The 19,304-nt window shown below is 41.1% G+C and overlaps 1 protein-coding gene across 1 annotated transcript in view; it reads left to right on the top strand.

Annotated features, from left to right (window-relative positions):
• The window catches only part of MYO5C (myosin VC), a 95,423-nt gene that overhangs the window by 8,801 nt on the left and 67,318 nt on the right, over window positions 1-19,304 (top strand). Inside the window, exons 5-9 of the mRNA XM_006898236.1 lie at window positions 1,512-1,655; window positions 3,832-3,913; window positions 8,432-8,539; window positions 15,669-15,775; window positions 18,013-18,278. Coding sequence (XP_006898298.1) covers window positions 1,512-1,655; window positions 3,832-3,913; window positions 8,432-8,539; window positions 15,669-15,775; window positions 18,013-18,278 — 707 coding nt within the window. The remainder of the gene's footprint in view (window positions 1-1,511; window positions 1,656-3,831; window positions 3,914-8,431; window positions 8,540-15,668; window positions 15,776-18,012; window positions 18,279-19,304) is intronic.

Genomic DNA, 19,304 nt, shown 5'->3' with positions numbered 1-19,304 from the left:
TAATTGGGATGGGTGTGTCAGAGGCCATGCGATTGGCGCAGGATAGAGCAGGGTTTAGGGCTGTTGTACATAGGGTCGCTATGAGTCGCAAACGACTCGACGGCACATAACAACAACAACATTTAAAAATTAATAGAAACATAAATCATAGCCCATGACAATAGAACAGGCGTCCACTTCAATTCCCAGTGCATAATCCTGTTTGATTGTCATTTTAGAACTTCTGTCTTCCATGAGAGTGTGTGCTCTGTAAAGGTAGGGACTATGTTGGTTTGGTTTTCCTTTGCCTGCCTAGCACCTTCCCAGGTCCTCATGTGGAACTCAGTAAATAGGTGCTGACTGAGAGCATGATGACTCAGGTAGGAAGTGTGCAGAAGGGAACCCAGTTCTAGATGGAGGGTCCTCAGGAAAGGGTGTGGGAAAGGGATGGTTGTTGGGGAAAAGGAAATGGAATTTAAGAAATATTATGAAGTAATCATGAAGTGTCATGAAAAATCATACCCACAGGATGAGAGGGTTGAGAGGGAAGAGATTTTTTTGTTTGTTTGAATGGAGAGGTTCAGTACGAAGTAAAGGTAGAAGTGAAGATTAAAGTAAGGATACACACTTTTAGTTGAGCATCTGTAATATTTTTTTAAATTATTATTAAATTTTATTAGTTTTAGTGAACATTTACAGAGATTTTGGGTTTTCACTCATTCATTGTTGCACTGTTTTCTCTACCCTCCTCCCCAGTTTGTTCTTCTTCCCCCCCCCCCACCAAATGTCAGTTTTAATTGTCCAATTGCCACAGTGCTTGTCGAAGCCAGTTCTGATTAATCTTCTTTGTCAGTATGTCCTTTGTCATTCCCTATCTCTCCTCCCTGAGAGAGACTTCACCCTGATTCATAAGGAAAGGGGGAGGGCATATTCTCTTAGCTACTTCCTGCTGAAAAGGGATGCTGTAGGTTTCAGGGTGAAGATCTTCTCTCATTACTCTAAAGGGCCCCTTTGGCAGTAGGAAACACATAGACTATTATGGAGATTGATTTTGGAATTTAGATGCACTGTTATTAATTGTGCTTAGCCGTACATGTTCATATCCTTGAAGATGTATCATGGAAGAGCATCTATAATATTTAAAACATGGATGATGTAAATAACTTTATATTCTCTCATTTAGTCCTCTCAACTCTGTAAGATGTATTGTTCCATATTTAAAATAGAGAAGTTGAGACTTGGAAGATAAAATAACTTGTCCAGCATCACATATGTAGCAAAATAGGAATTCAAGACTGAGAAACATCAGCACCTGTGCTTTTTCTGGTCTCAGTGTCTTCCCATGAGTCTGAAGAGAGCCCTGACCACAGGTTGAAACATGGCCTGTTCCCTCTGAGTGTGGGTTCTCCCTCCACTTCTCCACAGCCCCTAAGGTCATACCCCAGCATGCAGGATCAAATTTTACTAAAAACAACTCTAATAATTATTTTTAAAAATTTCAAAGTTCCTTCAGGAGAGCTACTGTTTTGCAGGCTGTGGGAAATGCCAAGACGACACGAAATGACAACAGTAGTCGGTTTGGAAAATACACAGAAATCAGTTTTGATAAGAGAAATCAAATTATAGGAGCCAACATGAGAACATACCTGCTGGAGAAATCCCGAGTTGTCTTTCAAGTAAGGATACAAATATTAATAACATTTCTGTCTTCCTGACTTTAGAACTGTTTTATTTGTATACATATTTTCAGACAGTCTTCATTTTCCTTTGGCTTGAAAAAATAGTTTTTCTGTACTTCATATCAGTATTCATGGTGGTTAAGTACAAAGGAAAGTGGATAGCACTTTGGTCAAAGCATTCGTTTGCTAACCAAATGATTGGCGCTTCAAACCCACTAACTGGAGAGAAATGAGGCAGTCTGTTTCAATTTATATCTACAGCATTGAAAACCCGCTGGACAGTTCTACTCTGTCATGCAGTGTTGCTGTGAGTTGAACTCAACTCAATGGCAGTGGATTTGGTTTTTGTTTTGGTGGTATAGGGTTTAAAAAAATCAGCTACTAAGCAAAAGGTCAGTGGTTCAAACTCCCTAGTTGCTCCATAGAACGAAGACTCAGTCAACTCCTGTACAGCTTTAGAAACTCAATGGGTGATTCAACTCTGTCCTACAAGGGAGCTCTGGTGGCTTAGTGATAAGGAGTTATTCTGCCAACCCAAAGGCACATGGTTCAAAACCACCAGCTGCTCCACAGAAGATGGACAGTCTCCTGTGCAATTTGCTGTCTCTGAAAACTCACTACAGGATCAGCTATGAGTGGATTCCACCTCAAAGATACACAAGAACAAGAACAGCTCTGTTCTACAGGCTCACTATGTGTCTGAATTAGTGGTAGTGCATTTTCTTTTTCATTTACAGTTCAAGGTTTTTTGTCCTTGTTCATGAAAAAAATGATGGATACAGTATCAGAGAAGTTATATGATTAAGAGAAAAGAATTATGACTTCTTCATTTTGGACCCTAAAAAAATCCCCCAAATCAAGCACGCCTTGTTGCAAGCACGCTTTGACTGCTAACCAAAAGTTTGGTGGTTTGAGTCCACCCAGAGGTGCCTTGGAAGAATAGCCTGGAAATCTACTTTCAAAAAATATCAGCCATTTAAAATTGTATGGAGCACAGTTCTCTTCTAATATGTGGGGTCACCATGAGTTAGAATTACCTTCATGACAACTGCTTTTTGTTCTTATAGTTTAAAAACTCTCATAGTTTTGGATTTGGGCTTTTTTCCCCCTAGAAAGCAACAACAACTGTTTGCAACAGATGAAGCTGTTAGACTGGATTTCCTGTCAGAAAAGGATAGGATTAGAGCAAGTGAGGTGGAGTTTAAAGAAAGGCTTTTCTGTTAGTAAAATGGAGATAATTCTGCTTTGGGCCCAGTAAGAGAGCAATAGTAAGCCTGGTACTGCCAAGAGTTCCTTAAAAATGCCAGTTCCCTTTATTCCTCATTGCCATTGACCCTCATAGCTGACCCTCCACAGGTTTTCACTAGAAATCGCACCAAAGAACAATGTCCATTTTTCTCCCTTGGAGCTGTAGTGGATTTGCACCACCAGAGAGGCACCACCTTTAAGTTTGGCAGTAAAATTCTCTGCCTATTAGGCCACTGGAGCTCTCTTAATGTTTCAAGTAGTGTGACTTCATTAAGGAGCCCTGATGTTACAGGGGTTAAAGCACTTGACCACAAACCAGAAGGTCTGTGGTTTGAACCTACCAGCTGCTCTACAAGAGAAGGGTGAGGCAGTTTTCTGCTGTAAAGCTCTACAGCCATGGAAACTATGGGACAGTTGAACTGTGTGCTGTGGAGCTGCTCTGAATGAGAATTGGTGAGTGTGGGTAGCACAGTGATTGTGCTCAGCTGTTAACCAAACCCACCAGAAACTCTGCACGAGAAAGAGGAGTCTATTTTCATAAAGATTTCAGCTTGGAAACCCAACAGGGCAATTTTACTCTGTCCCATAGGACCACCAAGTCAGAATCAACTTGATATAGGACCCCAAAATAAAACAACAATGAATCAGTTATTGCCATTTTGTAGAATATATTCATTTCATGGTACTTCCTCTGGGGTTATTAACTTAAAAGACTATCCTGGGCCACCCGGTTCCCAGCAAGAGGAAGGCCTGGCCCAGAGGAGCAGGTTGACCACAGCCTTACTGACCACAGTAAAAATGCAGCTCATTTTCAATGTCCCTATCAGCACTATTACTTTAGATTTGGGACCCAGGGCCTCTACTTGAAACCCAACATTTTCACGGAGAGTTGATAAAATTTTCAAGATTTTTCTTTATTTTGCAGTCAGAAAATGAACGCAATTACCACATTTTCTACCAGCTTTGTGCATCCGCCCAGCAGCCGGAATTTAAACATCTTAAACTGGGTACGTGATGAATGATGTGCAGAAGGAGGGACTCTCTTCTGTGACAGTTAAAGCCCTAATAGAGTGGCAGCATTTTCCAGCAGTATTTTTGTTAGATGTATCTAACTAAGGGAATGTGTTTGTGTTAGGACAGGGGCGGGGGTCAGGGCCAGCAGGACAAATCCAGGGACACAGGAATTCCTTCAGCCCCAGGTTCCTTTTCTTTTTTAAAAAAATTTTTTAATTTTTCATTAAAATTTTTGAAATTTTAATGAAAGTTTATAGAGACTTTAGATTTCCATTCATTCATTGTTGCACATTTTCCTCCCTGCCCACCTATCCCCCCAGTTTTTCTCTTTGAAAAGTAAAAAAAAAAACAAACCCAACAAACCAAAACTTTCATTATTATCAATCTCCCCTTCAGTCTACTCCCCCATGCAGCTCTCATTTCTTTTCAAAGCTCATTGTCAATAGTGAATCTTCAGCTACCTAACAAGATCTCTTGAAAACAAAAACAAAAAAGGGCCACAAACTCAACTTGTAATATGAGTGGAAGTTTGCAAAGGAAATTAGTTTTCCATTCAACAATTTTATACACCTTTTGTTTTGTGACGTGTGTCACGGTCCTCCCAATGTAACAGCATTTCCCCCACTTCTGCCTGGGTTCCCTGCAGCCATCTATCATTCTTTCCTGCTCCTTTCTGTCTTCTGAGATTTGTTCTTGCACAAATGCTGCCCCTTGGGTCTCGTGTGGTTGGTTGATCTGAGGAGCACATTGTTCTGTGTTGTTATGACCGACTTATACGTCTGTCCATTATCTGATCACAGGGGTGGGCTCAGTTCCAGGCATGAAGGGTGTCTGATGGCCACTGTCTCAGGAGCTTCTTTCGGAATAGCAAGTCTGCTCTTTTTTTTTTATGATTTTGAAATTTTGTTCTAGTCTTTTCCTCCCTCTCTTGACACCTGAAATGACAAAATATTCACATCCCTTTTGGTCTGAAATCTCCTTGGATGGAAGTTTCTCTAACGTGGATGAAATATTTAATATACTTTTGATGATGACAAATTACATAAAACAAAATATTTGCCATTTCAACAATATTTACAGTACAGTTCAGTGGCATTAATTATATTCATTATGTCCTGTAATTATCATCATTGTTTATTTGTAATGAATATTTGGTCATTACTCTTAACAAAAACACATAACCCCATAGGCAATCCTCTTCACCCATTTTGTCCACCTATCCACCCTTGGTAACCACTAACACACTTTGTTCTCTATGGGTTAGCCTATTCTGGATAGACCATTAAGTAGGCTGATAAAATAATTATCCTTTGTATCTGACTTATTTCACTCAGCATAATGTCTCCAAGGTTTGTCCCCTTATCTTCTTAAGTAGATTATCTCTATCATAATTTGCACTTCCTTCATGATTCAGAGTCGTAATTATTTGTAATAATAATGAATTATGCGTTAGAGACAGTTAGGGCACAGAACTGTTTGCCTGTAGCGTAAAAGGCTAGGTTCCCATTATCATATTAGCGCTTCAGTCTTGGGCGTTAATGCTGCGTTGGTGGAAGATTCTTCTTAGAGGCAACTACCAGCCAGTATGATGGAGTTGAAGGCACTCACTCCAGAATCTTGGAGAATTGCTTGGACTCTTTGAATTTAAGTTCCTTTGAAACTCAAATGACAATACTGCATGCCTTATCTGTTAAGCAAGATGTGAATGTGAGTGGAGAGGCCTTTCTGATGGCTCACCTGCTGTGCAAGTGTTAGGTGGACATGCAGTTGTTAACTTGATTGTAGTGATGATTACACACATGCCCAAATCCATCCAGTTGTATATCTTAAATGTCTACCCTTGTGTGTGTACTCAGTATCCCTAAGTAAAAGGTATAAAAAAAATTAGATATTAAAAGGGGTAGTGGGAAAACTGGATAGATTGTGTACACTGCATTGTGAAACAGATGAGGGAGTGAATAATTTAAAAGCGATATATGATAGGGTATTATAGTTATCACAAGAGTCCACAATTAAGGTTGCATAGTGTAATGTACTTGGGGCGGTGGGAGGATGCAGGGAGGGAGTGTTTCTTTTACTTTTGAAAGAGAGGAGTGAACTGGGCTGGGGAGGGCGTGGTAGGGCTGGGCGGGGAGAGAAGTGCAGCAATGAATAAATGGAAATCCAAAATCTCTGTAAATGTTCATTAAAATTATTTTTTTTAAAAAGTGGGTAGTGGGGAGGTACTGAGTTTCTGTTACAGGGTAATGAAAACATTTAAAGTTGACAGTAGTGATAGTTGGACAATGTGGGGAATGTAATTAATGTCACCAAATTGTGCCCATAAAGAGGGTTGAATAGCAAATGCTTCAGTGCTTTGTTGTTGAAGGCTGTTTGCCAAAGAAGATGTTCAAATGGCCAACAAACATAAAAGAAATGCTCAAGATCATTAGCTAGTAGAGAGATAGAAATCAAAACAGCAACCGGATATCATCTCTTTTTCAGCAACAATAGTAAAACCTATTAAGACAGCCAACAACAAATGCTGGTGAGCATGTGGAGAGTGCAATTCTCATACACTGCTAGTCAGAATAGAAAATGATACAAACACTGTGGAAAGCAGTTGGTGCTTGCTTTCATGCTATTTAATTGGTAATCCTAACACCTTCTGATCTCGCCATCCCCCTACTAGGTATATAGATCCCAATGAAATAAGAACTGCAACACAAACTGATATATTCACATCCATGTTTATTGCAGCATTATTTACAATAGTGAAGAAATAGAAACAATTGAAGTGCCATTAACGGATGAATGGCTAAAGAAACTTTAGTGAATTCACACAATGGCATGATAATGCACCACTAAAGACAATAAAGAATTCACAGAGTGTTATATGACATGGTTGCATCTAGAAGACATTATGTTGTGCCAAATAAATCAGTTACAAAAGGTTTAGTAGTTTAAGAATGCTTATACAAAGATAAGATAAAAATGTACACACAGAATTAATTTTGGATGATTACCAAGAATGGGAAGGAAGAGAGAAGATAGTAAAAATTAAGAAATAGATGAGTTGGGTGAAGGAAAAGGCCAATGTACAATAAAGGTAAATCAGACATTATAATTCATTTTATTAATCAATTATGAAAGGGAGGAAGACCTTCAACTGGACGGATTGACACAATGACTGCAGCAATGAGCCTGAGTGGTCATAGACTGTGAGGCTGGCACAGGATAGGGCAAGGTTCAGGTCTGTTGTTCATAAGGTTGGTATACTCAGCTCACCTTGATGACACCACACAACAACAACCTTGACAAGTGGGGAAAAAGCAATCACTAGAACAGCATTTGTAAAAAAAAGAATGAGTGTATTTTACTACTCTGTAAGCTCACTGAAGCAGCAGTGTGGGGCTTCCAGACAGCTAATGCCACACAAACGTGAGTCTTAAGGTGGTTGCCCTAGTGAGTCACTTGGAAGCAGGAGCGGCATCCACTTCCTAAACAACTTGCCTCCGGAAACTCTATGAACTTTGAAAACTGTTGATAGTTGTAGAGGGGTTTCAGGCCTTTTGTTCATAGGGTCACTATGAGTCCTACTCAACTTGAAGGCAATAACAATTGATATTATAAAACAGGAGGTGTATAAGTGATTAAATGAAAAATAATTCTTTGTAAAATTTGACTTAAAAAAATTCAAAAGTAAAACAATAAAAAAGACATTTCATTGCAATACATGTTGTTGTTGTTGTTATGTGCCATCGAGTTGCTTGTGACTCATAGCAACCCCATATACTATAACCCTGAAACCTGCTCTATCCTGTGCTAATTTTACTGTCTCTGACCCACCTACCCTCATTACCCCAGTCACTGAATCAATCCATCCTATCAATGATCTTCCTCTCTTTCGCTGTTCCTCTACCCTTCCAAGCGTGATGTCCCTCTCCAAGGACTGGTCCCTCCTTGCAACATGTCCAAAGTAAGTCAGATGAAGCATCTTCCAGTTTAAAAAATTATGAAGAAAAAAGGATTTTATATATATATATATATCACAGTAAATTTATTTTTGTTTATAGGAACAAAACAACAAACTTTGAATTTAAACAGTCCTGTGTTTACATTCTTGCTGTACAGCTGTGAGAACTTGAGCAAGCCACTTCACTTTTTCTAAACCTTGACTTCTGTGTTTGTAATGGAGAATTATGAGAAATAATTGAGATAAATGTAAAGTGCTTAACACAGTAGAATGTGTTAACTTCTTTTCTTGCTTCTGATAAACACATATATCCTGACTTCTGAGTCACGGCATGTTGTTACTGTGTGCTTTCGAGTCAACCATGACTCATAGTGACCCTCTGCACAGTAGCTCTGAACCCTGCTCTATCCTGGACCAATCTCACAGTCTCTGACACAGCTATCCTCATTACCCCAGTTACTGTGTCGATCTATCTCATCGAGGGTCTTCCTCTCCTGTGCTGTCCCCTCCACCCTTCTAAGCGTGATGACACAGAGAATTTTATTTCTTATTTCAGGGAGTGCAGAAGAATTTAATTACACAAGAATGGGAGGCAGTACTGTCATTGAGGGTGTGAATGACAGAGCTGACATGGTTGAGACTCGTAAGACCTTCACACTACTGGGTAAGTAAGTGAAAATATCCTCTGAAGATCTGGTCAATAGCTCTTAAAAAAGAGAGGCAAATGAAGTCTCCAGAATTATTCCAATGTATTCTGATGACTCCTAATACACTCTAAATTAAGGATCTGGTCAGACCTTACACAAAGTAGCCAAGACTGCTTTTCCCGTAAGGAAGATGTGGGCTGTGAATACTGTTGGGTACCTGTGAGCTTGACTGGACTGACTACATAGAGGACTTGTGAAAGAAGAGGCCCAGTTCACATCAGAAATCTAACATTGATCCTATTTGGTCTTCAGAGACATCTCTGAAGCTTGGCCCAGGATAGAGGCAGAGTTCAGAGCTACTTTGCATAGGGTCACTATGAGTTGTGGTTGACTCGAAAGCACATAACAACAATATATTGTGCTATATTATCCTTATAATGATAATAAAATAGTGGACAACAACTGCAATATGGAGCTTAGGAGTCCCTTGTTAGCACAAGAAGTTAAGCACAGATCTACTAACTGAAATATCAGCAGTTCAAACCCATCCAAGGTGCTTAAGAACAGGTGAAAATGCTGTGAAGCACCTTTCTAGTCTTATTTGTGGTGGAATCCCCATGAATTATAACTAACTCTGTAGCAACTGGTTTTAAGGGTTTTTTTTTGTTATTGTTGTTTTGAATTTTATTAATTTTAATGAACATTTACAGAGATTTTGGATTTCCATTCATTCATTGTTGCACTATTTTCTCTACCCCCTCTCTTTTTTCCCCCCTTGAAAGTCTGTTTTAATTGTCCCATTGCCACAATGCTTGTCAAAACCAGTTATGATTAATTTCCTTTGTCAGTGTGTCCTTTGTCATTCCCTATCATTCCTCCCTGAGAGAGATTTCACCTGATTCATAAGGAAAAGGGGACAGCATATTCTCTTTAAGTTTTTCTGAGGAGCTTTCTATGGGTCAGGTACCATCCTAAGCACTTTTTATCCATATTAACTCACTGAAGCCATACAGGCTCTCAACAAGGTTGTTGTTATGAGCTGTCAATTGTGACTCATAGTGACCCAGGGAGCACAAGATCTGACCCTGCCCTATCTTGTGCCATCCTCACTTTCTCTACTATACTTGAGCCCATTGTTACAGTCACTCTGTCAGTCCAGCTCATTGAAGATAATCTTCTACTACATTTATCCTGATAGTTTCCCTTATTGTACAGTAGGGAAACGAGGGCACAGAGAGCAGGCATGATTTACTTAAGGTCATGTGGGAAGAACCGAGCAAAACCCAAAGTTTCACCCATATACCTTGAAACATTTGGATTTTCTAAAGAGGCTAAGTTCCTCTGTCACTTGGATGCTGACAACAGTGAAGCGGGGACAACTTGTGGAAGACACTCTGTTTTTCTCAATCTTCCATAACTAACTTTTCTCACATGAAGTTCATGCAAGATTGTCTACCAACTAGAAATTGATAAGAATTGTCATGCGTCTTCTAATTGTTTATCATATATTTCATCCATTGCTCTTTGCCATTTAACTTTGGTCATGACCTTGATCTCTGATGAGAAAGAACACACAGGGTACAGCCACCAATCTGGACTTTGTCTGAAGAAACTTGGCCATTGTGCTTTTCATTGAAATCTAACTGACGTCAGCGTTGCTCTTGCATGGCTTTGTTTCAGTAAAGATTGTTACTTAATTGATGACTCATATTCTTCCTTTCATATCATTGCTATGATGCTGGATTTTTGTTCTTGTTAGGTGTTTCCTGATCATTCTTGGAAGACAGGAAATAGTTAAATGGTTCAGTTATAGATCACAAAGATTTGATGAGAAAGTCAGAAGAGACATTTCCAAATATTGCATTGATTTTCCTGATCACATACCATTTATCAAGTTGGTAGTCTTTGGCATGTTAGAATCAACTAACTCTTGTTGTTGTTATGTGCCATTGAGTCACCTGAAATCCATAGCCACATTATGTACAGCAGCTCTGAACCCTGCCCTGTCCTGAGCCTGTCTCACTAATTTTGACACATCAACCTCCATTGTCCCAGTCACTGTATCAATCCATCTCACCTAGGGTTTTCCTCTCCTTTGCTGTCCCTCTACCCTTCCAAGCATGCCATCCTTCTCCAAGGACTGGTCTCTTCTGACCACATGCCCAAAGTATGTGAGATGGAGCTTCAAAATCCTAGGCTCCAAGGAGAAACTTGCTTTCACCCTCTCCAAAACAGACCATTTTGTTCTCTTGGTGGTCCATGGTATGTTCAAGACTCTTCTCTAGCACCACAATTTGAAGGCATTGATTCTTCTTCTTTCATCTTTAGTCATTGTCCAACTCTCTGATGCATAGCTAGTAATTGCAAAGACTATGGCCTGGATTAAGCATACCTTAGTCTCTAGACTAACATCATTGCTTTTCAGTGCTCTGGAGAGGTCCCTGACAACAGATTTTCCTAACACAATTTGTCTTTTGATCTCCTGACTGCTGGTGTTAAGAGTGTTGATTGTGGAGCCAAGCAAACTACAAGTGTTTACAACCTCAATCTCTTCTCCATCTATCATGGTGCTGCCAATTGTCCCAGTGGTGAGAATCTTTGTCTTCTTGATGTTAAGCTTCAATCCATATTAAGGATTGCAGTCCTTGACCTTCTGCAGCAAGTGCTTCAGATCTTCTTCAGTTTCATCAAGCAAGGTTTTGTCCTTTGCATAATGTAGGTTATTGATGAGTCTACCTCCAATTTCAAATTGAAATGTTAGTGCCTTGACTCAGTGTGAACTGGAATCTTCCATCAAAATATTTTCAGACAAATTCTGTGTATTATTCAAAGTAGAGAAATGTTTTGGAATTATTTAAGAATATGACAGAGCTGCTATTGAAATATTTAAATTACTTCAAGCATGAAGCACTGGATTACCGCATTTTATTGATATTTAAAGCTAAAACAGTACATCAGCCGAGAGGCCATGCACCAGGGACATCATTGTTGATGTCAGGTGGATCTTGCCTGAATGCAGAGAATACCAGAAGGACATCTGTTTGTGTTTTATTAACTATGCAAAGGCATTGACTCTATGGATCATAGCAAATTTTGAAGAGTAGAAATCCTAGAACCCTTAATAATGTTCATGAGGAACCTATACTTAAAGCAAGAAACTGTTTTCCAGGCAAGGCAACATAATATGGCATGGTTTAAAATCAAGAAAAGTGTGTATGGTACCACCACTCTGGAAGACAGTGTGGTGTTTCCTAAAAAAAGTTGAACATAGAAACTCCATATGACCCAGCTATTCCACTACTAGGAATATACACCAAGGAAATTAAAACTGAGACACAAACAAAGATTTGTAAACCAATATTCATAGCAGCATTATTCACCATCACAAGAACATGGAAAACAGCCCAAATGTCCTACCACAAATTAATGGATTGAGAAATTGTGGTATACAATGGAATACTATGCAGCACTGAGAAGCAATGATTTTGAATAATACTATATAACTTGGGAGAGGCTGGAGAGCATTATGCTGAGTGAACTAACACAGTCTCATAAGGGCAAATAATACTACATAAGACCATTATTGTAAAAAATTAAAGGAGAGCTTGTAAAACATGTACAGAAACTCAAGAGGGGGAGGGAAATATGGATGAGGGAGGATATGTAGGAGTGAAACCACAGGGCTCTACAGTTCGGTGGGTGGAGGGAGAGGGGGAAGCAAATGGGAACAATCTGGAAGAGAAGACAGGATAATAATGGGCAAGTTCCAATCATAATTCATTTTCTAAAACAATGCATGAGAATGATTATATGAAACACAATGTGAATGAACACTAGTGTGAAACACAATGTATATAAACTTTCTAAGTAAACTAATTTTTTTAAAAAAGTAAAATAGAATGTACATGTATAATTGTTTGAAACAGTATAAATGAAAGAGTGTATAAAATGAAACATAAAGGAATTATTATATGGAAACTAAGAGAAAAAAATTTTTAAAAATCAACAGAAAAGTGTACAGTAGGACGATATCATTCTCCATACCTATTCAATCTGTATGCCAAGGAAATAATTTGAGATGTTGGACTTTATGAAGAAGAATGTGGCATCAGGATCAGAGGAAGATTCATCAACAACCTGTTATGTAGATGGCACAATCATGTTTGCTGAAAGTGAGGAGGACTTGAAGTGCTTGCCGTAGAAGATCAAAGGTTATAGCCTTCACTATGGATTACATCTCAATATCAAGAAAACAAAACCACTGGGCCAATAGGCAACGTCATGACAGATGGAGAAAAGATTGACGTTGTCAACAATTTCACCTTAGTTGGATACACAATCAACACTCTTACTATCAGCAGACAAGAAATTAAAAGGCATGTTGGGTAAATCTGTTATCAAGGACCTTTCCAAAGTGTAAGTTTAAGGTATATTTGATTCAAGCCATGGTCTTTTTTAACTACTTGTTATATATCTGAAACTTGGACAATGAATAAAGAAGACAGAAGATCTCTGTGTTTGAGTTGTGGTATTGGAAGAGTATGGAATATCACCCAGGGGACTGCAGAAAGAACAAACAACAATGGAGGAAGTGCCAGGGTGCTGCTGGAAGCAAGGATGGGAAAGCTCTGGGGGATATTTTGGGCATATTATTAGGGAGGGCCAGTCCTTGGAACTTTGGAGGGTCAGCAAAAAAGAGGAAGACGCTAAGTGAGATGGACTGCCACAGTAACTGTAACAATGGGTTTAAGCGTTTCAGAGTTAATAAGGATGGAGCAGGGTTCAGATCTAAGGTTCATAGCATTCATGAGTCAACTTGATGGCACCTAACAACAGCAACAACAACATGACATTTTCTTTGGGAGTTGCACTGCCAACCCAAAGGCCCTACTTCTGAAGGGATTAAAATCCAACAGCTGCTCCTAAGGAGAAAAATAGGCAGTCTCCTCCCATTAAGATTTACAGTTTCAAACAGTTCAGAATAAGAGGTGCACTGCAAAGTGGACTGGAAGAGTGGGAAGGGTGGGGGAGTAAGGGAATTGGGCAAAATGAATATTTTTTTTAAAAAAAGAACGTGAACAAGAAGGGGAAGGGAGAAGGAGGAAAATGACAACAATTAATGAATGAAAATGCAACTTTTCTGTAAACATTTGTTAAAATCACTATAGGAAAAAAAACAAAAAAATTAAAAATAAATATTTATCATTTCATAAACCTAGTGGAGCCTCACTGTATCTGAACATGAACTGACTCATTCAATGACAATGAGTTTGAGGTTGTTTTGAGTGGCTCCCTGGTGACATAATGCTTTATGAGTTGAGATACTAAATAAAAAAGGTAGTGCTTCGAATCCACAGACTATGACTTGGAGAAAGATAAATGGTCTTGTCCTGTAAAGACTTGAAAACTTGATAAAAGGTTGTCATGAGTAGAAACCAGCTTGATGGCAGTCAGCTTGGTGGATTTCTTTGGGTTTTGGGGTGATGCAAACAGTTGAGCACGTTGGCTGAAAAGTTGTAGTCCAGGATAGTGTCAGTTTTTAAGTATAACTTGTGAGTGTAATTAACATTTCATCTTCTGATGAAATTAGCATGTGGATTGGCATTTCTATTAGAAGTGCATTGTTATGTCCATTGATATAAATGTTGCCATTTCTTAGTTCATTGAATAGAAATATTAGTAACATTGGATAGAGATGTTGGTAATATTAGTATTTGTATTAGAAGAATGACTCGAGGATCCTCAAAAGACAGGTCTGGTGTCTGCTTCTAGTATGTCACAGCCTTGAAAATACTGTGGGGTATTTCTACTCTGCAGACCAGTGAGTCTCTTTGAGATAGAATGGAATAGATGGCTACTAATAACAAGTCCTTTTTCTTGGCGGGTTGAGAGGAGTTACCAGTCGATTCTGGGCCATCTCAGCAGGGTATGTAGACCAAGGGACACAGGTATTGACATCAGTGAGCATCCCTGCCCACCCACCACCCAGCTGTGTCTCTAGGCTCCTTGACTCACAGCAATTTCATTGACACCACACCAATTACCCACCACACAGAGACTGGGGTCCTCACCTCACAAAGCCCTGCTCATAGCAGGTGAATCTTATGTTTTGATTTACAGGGTTTTACACAAAGTCCTTCCCAGCAGCTGGTTTGGCTCCTTTTCAGTTCCCTGACATGTGCTCATCCTCACATAATGTCAGACTATTTTATTTCTTCCTAATTCATAGTCCACCTACACTAATCAGGGTCCCAGTGGGAAACATCAAATTAGGGTAAGAGGAGGAAGGTTTATCTACAAAGGGATGATGTGGGTGGGTATGAGGAAGCTGTTTGGTGCAATGCAGGACTAGGGTAGCAGCGACAGAGCTATCCATTACTCCTCTGTCAAGCCCAGAAAAGGAAGGAGAGTTGGGTACAGAAGCCAACAGATGAGAAGCAGTGACCTCTGTCAGCTGGTCACATAGCCAGCCCTGGGAAACCGTAGTAAAAGAGACTGGAGCCAGAATGCATGAGAGCTGATTGACTTAATCTATTCAAGTCAGTCTCTGAGGCAGATCTGAAGGTCTGGAGGGACAGTTGGAATCCACCCAGTACCCACCTTAAAAGGGATTCAGGAGCTTGTAAGAAAACAAAATGAAACATTAAAAATAAAGAAAATATAGGGAATCCATGAGAGCTGATTCCCAAGGAAGCTGAAATGAAATGGTTACTTGTGAATATTAGTTTTTGGAAAGAGAAGACCTTCAACCATGTGAATTGACACAATGACTGCCATCATGGGCTCTAGTGTGTCAGCAGGTGTGAGGATGGCACAGGATAGGACAGGGTTCATATATGTTGTTCATAGGATCACTATGATTCCTATTTGACTCAATGACACCTAACAACAACAACCACCACCACCACAGAGCTAACTAGCAGCCACAACAAAATTGTGAAGCTAGTGGGATGTTGTCACCTTGTCTGAGTCTACAGCGGCTAGATTCAAGAGATTAACAGATGTGATTCTCCCAGGGACCACTTCGTGGGCACTCTTCCAGTTCTTTGCACCGTATCTTGAAACTATCCAGCTGTTCGTCTTCCCAGTAATTAAGTAAGAAAAGAAATACAGACATTTCTAACTTGGGAATGCTTTTGTTTTCAGGTTTCAAGGAGGATTTTCAGATGGATATTTTCAAGGTCTTGGCAGCCATCTTGCACCTGGGCAATGTGCAGATCACAGCAGTGGGCCACGAGAGATCTTCAGTTGATGTAAGATGTTTTCTGCATGCCAGCTCCTGTGTCTCGTCCTTTCTGTATTTGGAAACAGTAGGACTATCTCCTAGTCAACCTGCCTTTAGAGTTTTATGCGTCCTTTCTGTATTTGGAAACAGTAGGACTATCTCCTAGTCAACCTGCCTTTAGAGTTTTACGCTGCATTCAATCAGGTCTATTTAACTCAACAGTTTAATATAAATAAGAAATGAGAATTTGCTGGAAGAGTGATACTGCCTCTGCAAGGAATAGTTGTTATTGTTAAATACTGTTGAGTCCCCTGTGACTCATAGCACTCTGTGAATAGCAGATCTGAACCCTGCCTTATCCTGTGCCGTCCTCATCATCTCTGTCACACTTGACCTCATTGTTACAGTCACTGTGTCAATCCATCTTGTTGAGGGTCTTCCTCTCTTTCTCTGACGTTCCGCCTTTACAAGCATGATATCTTTTCCCCCTCCCAACAACATACCCAAAGTTTGTGAGATGAAGTTTCACCATCCTTTTCAGACCACCCTGGCTTTATTTTCTCCAGAACAGACCTGTTTTCTCTCTTGGGAGTCCATGGGATATTCAGGTAGAGGAGGCAGAAATCTATTTTAAAATTTTATTCAACAATATTTTTTTTTAAATTGAACACTTACAATGTACACTTCTTGGCTCTCTGGTACCGGCAGTGGGTATGTGATTTTTGGCTCAGTGAGTCAATTCTATTACCCTGTGACCAGTAAGTAATTCTCCTTCCTTGCTCTTTACCCTCGTGTGGAGATTCCCTCTCACCCCCTACTTAATGTCCAGTTTTCACAGAGTTTGAACATACCATGTGTGTCTGAAATAAATTTCATGCTATTGCTGGGTTGGGTAGAAGGTGTGGCTAGATAATGGGAAGGGGCAAGACTCTTTAAATTGCTTTCTCACCCATATTCTGACACTTTTAAAATGCAACCCCATGGATTGCCCAACTAGTTGCAGTGGTACGTGCAGATGAGCCTGCCCTGGAATGTCCCTGGCCTATATGGTGTCTATTCATATGGGGACACATCTTCTCTAACAAGTGACAAGAGCTCTTTGTCCACACTGTCTGTGAACAGTCTGGAGAACCATCTCCTTCTCATCTGCTGACCAGCGAGGACAGCTACCATGCTAGGGCTCAGGAGAGAAGCAAGAGGTACCATGTGTCCAAGTAAAGGCCCCCACCACAGCCCTTGCTCAATCAAGGGAACCCCACCAAATTCTAACAGTGATACCCAAGTACCTTTTGAACCAGGTAAACCTGACTACACAAGGTGGGACAAGATGGTATACGTCCTAACATGTGGCCTAGGCAGGACACAAAAGGGAAAAAATAGAGCATGGGGCTGTGTCCACATACACACAACAGGGGGAGATGTTTCAGTGGTTGTAGTCACCACTGATGTTCTTTGGCCACATTGAAATCCCTGACATGACAAGGCCCGCCTTGTACTCATTGCAACCATGGCCTGTGTGGACCAGGTACAGAAGAAATGACACTGCACCTTTACCTTCTTTACCCAGGGGCTCACTGTGTGTGGTGAGGCCCCCCAGTCTCTGGGGCGGATTGTGGGTTATGAAGCCTCCCACCCAGTCTCCAGGGCTGACTCTGAGTGGTGAGCCTCCCAACCCACCTCCAGTCTCCAGGACTGAGTCTTGAGTGGTGAGCCCCTCCTCACACCCCCAGACTCTGGAGCTGACTGAGTGTTGTAAGACCCTCCCCGTCTCCAGGGCTGACTGTGTGTGGTGAGGCTGCCCAGTCTCTGGGGCTGAGTCTGTTGTGAGTCCCCCTAGTCTCCAGGGCTGACTGTGTGCTCGGGGGTGCCCACCCCACTTTCTGGGGCTAACTTTGTGTTATGAGGCCCCCTCAGTCTCTGGGGCTGACTGTATGTGGTGAGGCCCCCCAGTCTCCAGGGCTAACTCTGTGTTATGAAGTCCCCCTCCCCCCAGCCTCTGGGGCTGACTGTGTGTTGTGAGGCCCCCCCTAGTCTCCGGGGCTGACTGTGTGTTGTGAAGCCTCTTGGTCTCCAGGGCTGACTGTGTTTTGTGAGGCCCCCCTAGTCTCCAGGGCTGACTGTGTGTTGTGAGGCCCCCCAGTCTCTGGGGTTGACTCTATGTGGTGAGGACCCCCACTTCCCAGCCCTCAGAGGCCCCGTCCTGGTGGAGCAGCATTGGTCTGGGTGTTCTGGCAGCCCTGACAGGACTTGTGCTTGTTTTTGAAGGAGGCCGACAGTCACCTCAAGGTGTTCTGTGAGCTCCTGGACCTAGCGGTGGGCCAGGTGTCTCAGTGGCTGTGCAATCGCAAGATCATCACGACCTCTGAGACGGTGGTGAAGCCCATGACCAGGGCCCAGGCTGTCAACGCCAGGGACGCGCTGGCCAAGAAGATCTACGCCCACCTGTTCGACTTCATTGTGGAGAAAATTAACCAAGCATTGCAGTTTTCAGGCAAGCAGCACACTTTTATTGGTGTTTTGGACATTTATGGGTAAGATATTCTTCAGTGAGCTTTATTTCCTCATTTAAAAGTTGAATGCTCTTGTTTATAGATCATTTCATCCCAGTTCCTCTTTTTGGTGTGATTAAAGAGCTAATGTTCTCTAATTTTGCATGTGTAGACGTTAAGGACAATCTCAAAGATTACAATGTTTGATTTAGGGTGCACGAAATAAATTCTAAATGAAAGCAACTCTGCCAGTTACCATCTTGCATGGTTTCTGTGCTCTTTCTTACTCTTTAAAATCCCAAGACAGACCTATTGTCCCTTCAACTCCAACTTATAGTGACTGAGTAAGATAGACTAGAACTGCCCCATCGTTTCCAAGGCTCTTCACTGAAACAGACTGCAGGATCTTTCACTCTCAGCACAGCTGGTGTTTGAAGTGCTAGCCTTTTACCAGTGGCATTAGCAGTGAAGGGCTTCATCACTGTCCACCAGGGCTCCTTCCTTAATCGTTAAGGAACCTTAAAGTTATCCCCATTTTAAAGATTGAAATAGAACATAGAAAGATCCAGCAGCTTGCCTAGGATTGCTCTGCATGTGAGAGACCCTGGGGTGTGTGCAGTCGCCTACCCTCCAGAAGTGCTCACTCACCTCTGTTCCCTCATAAAGGCATCGAGATGCAAAGAACCAGCTGATGGGTAGACACAGCTTTTCCATTTCATGGAGTAACCTGCAGTCACAGCTGCCATGGCATTCGTCCAAGCTCATACAGCTCAAATTCATGCCTTTGATCCACCAGCAGCCTCCTCATTCATAAATCCTGTTCTTTTCTTGGGTAATACCCATTGCTATCAAGTTTATTTCAATTCTTAGTGAACTTCTGCTGAGAATCCAAGTCAATAAATCTTTGCAGGAGGATACTGGCCATCCTTCTCCCAAAGAGTAGCTGGTGGATTCTAACTATCAACCTTTAGGGTGTTGTTGTTGTTGTTGTTATGTGCCGTCAAGTCACCTGCGACTCATAGCAACCCTATGTACAACAGCCCTAAACTCCGCTCTGTCCTGTGCCAA

The sequence above is a fragment of the Elephantulus edwardii genome, unplaced genomic scaffold (genome assembly GCF_000299155.1).
Source record: "Elephantulus edwardii isolate Elephantulus edwardi_28Jun2011 unplaced genomic scaffold, EleEdw1.0 scaffold00225, whole genome shotgun sequence".
In the NCBI taxonomy this organism is placed as follows: Eukaryota; Metazoa; Chordata; class Mammalia; order Macroscelidea; family Macroscelididae; genus Elephantulus; species Elephantulus edwardii.
This window is presented reverse-complemented; position numbering and strand designations above follow the sequence as displayed.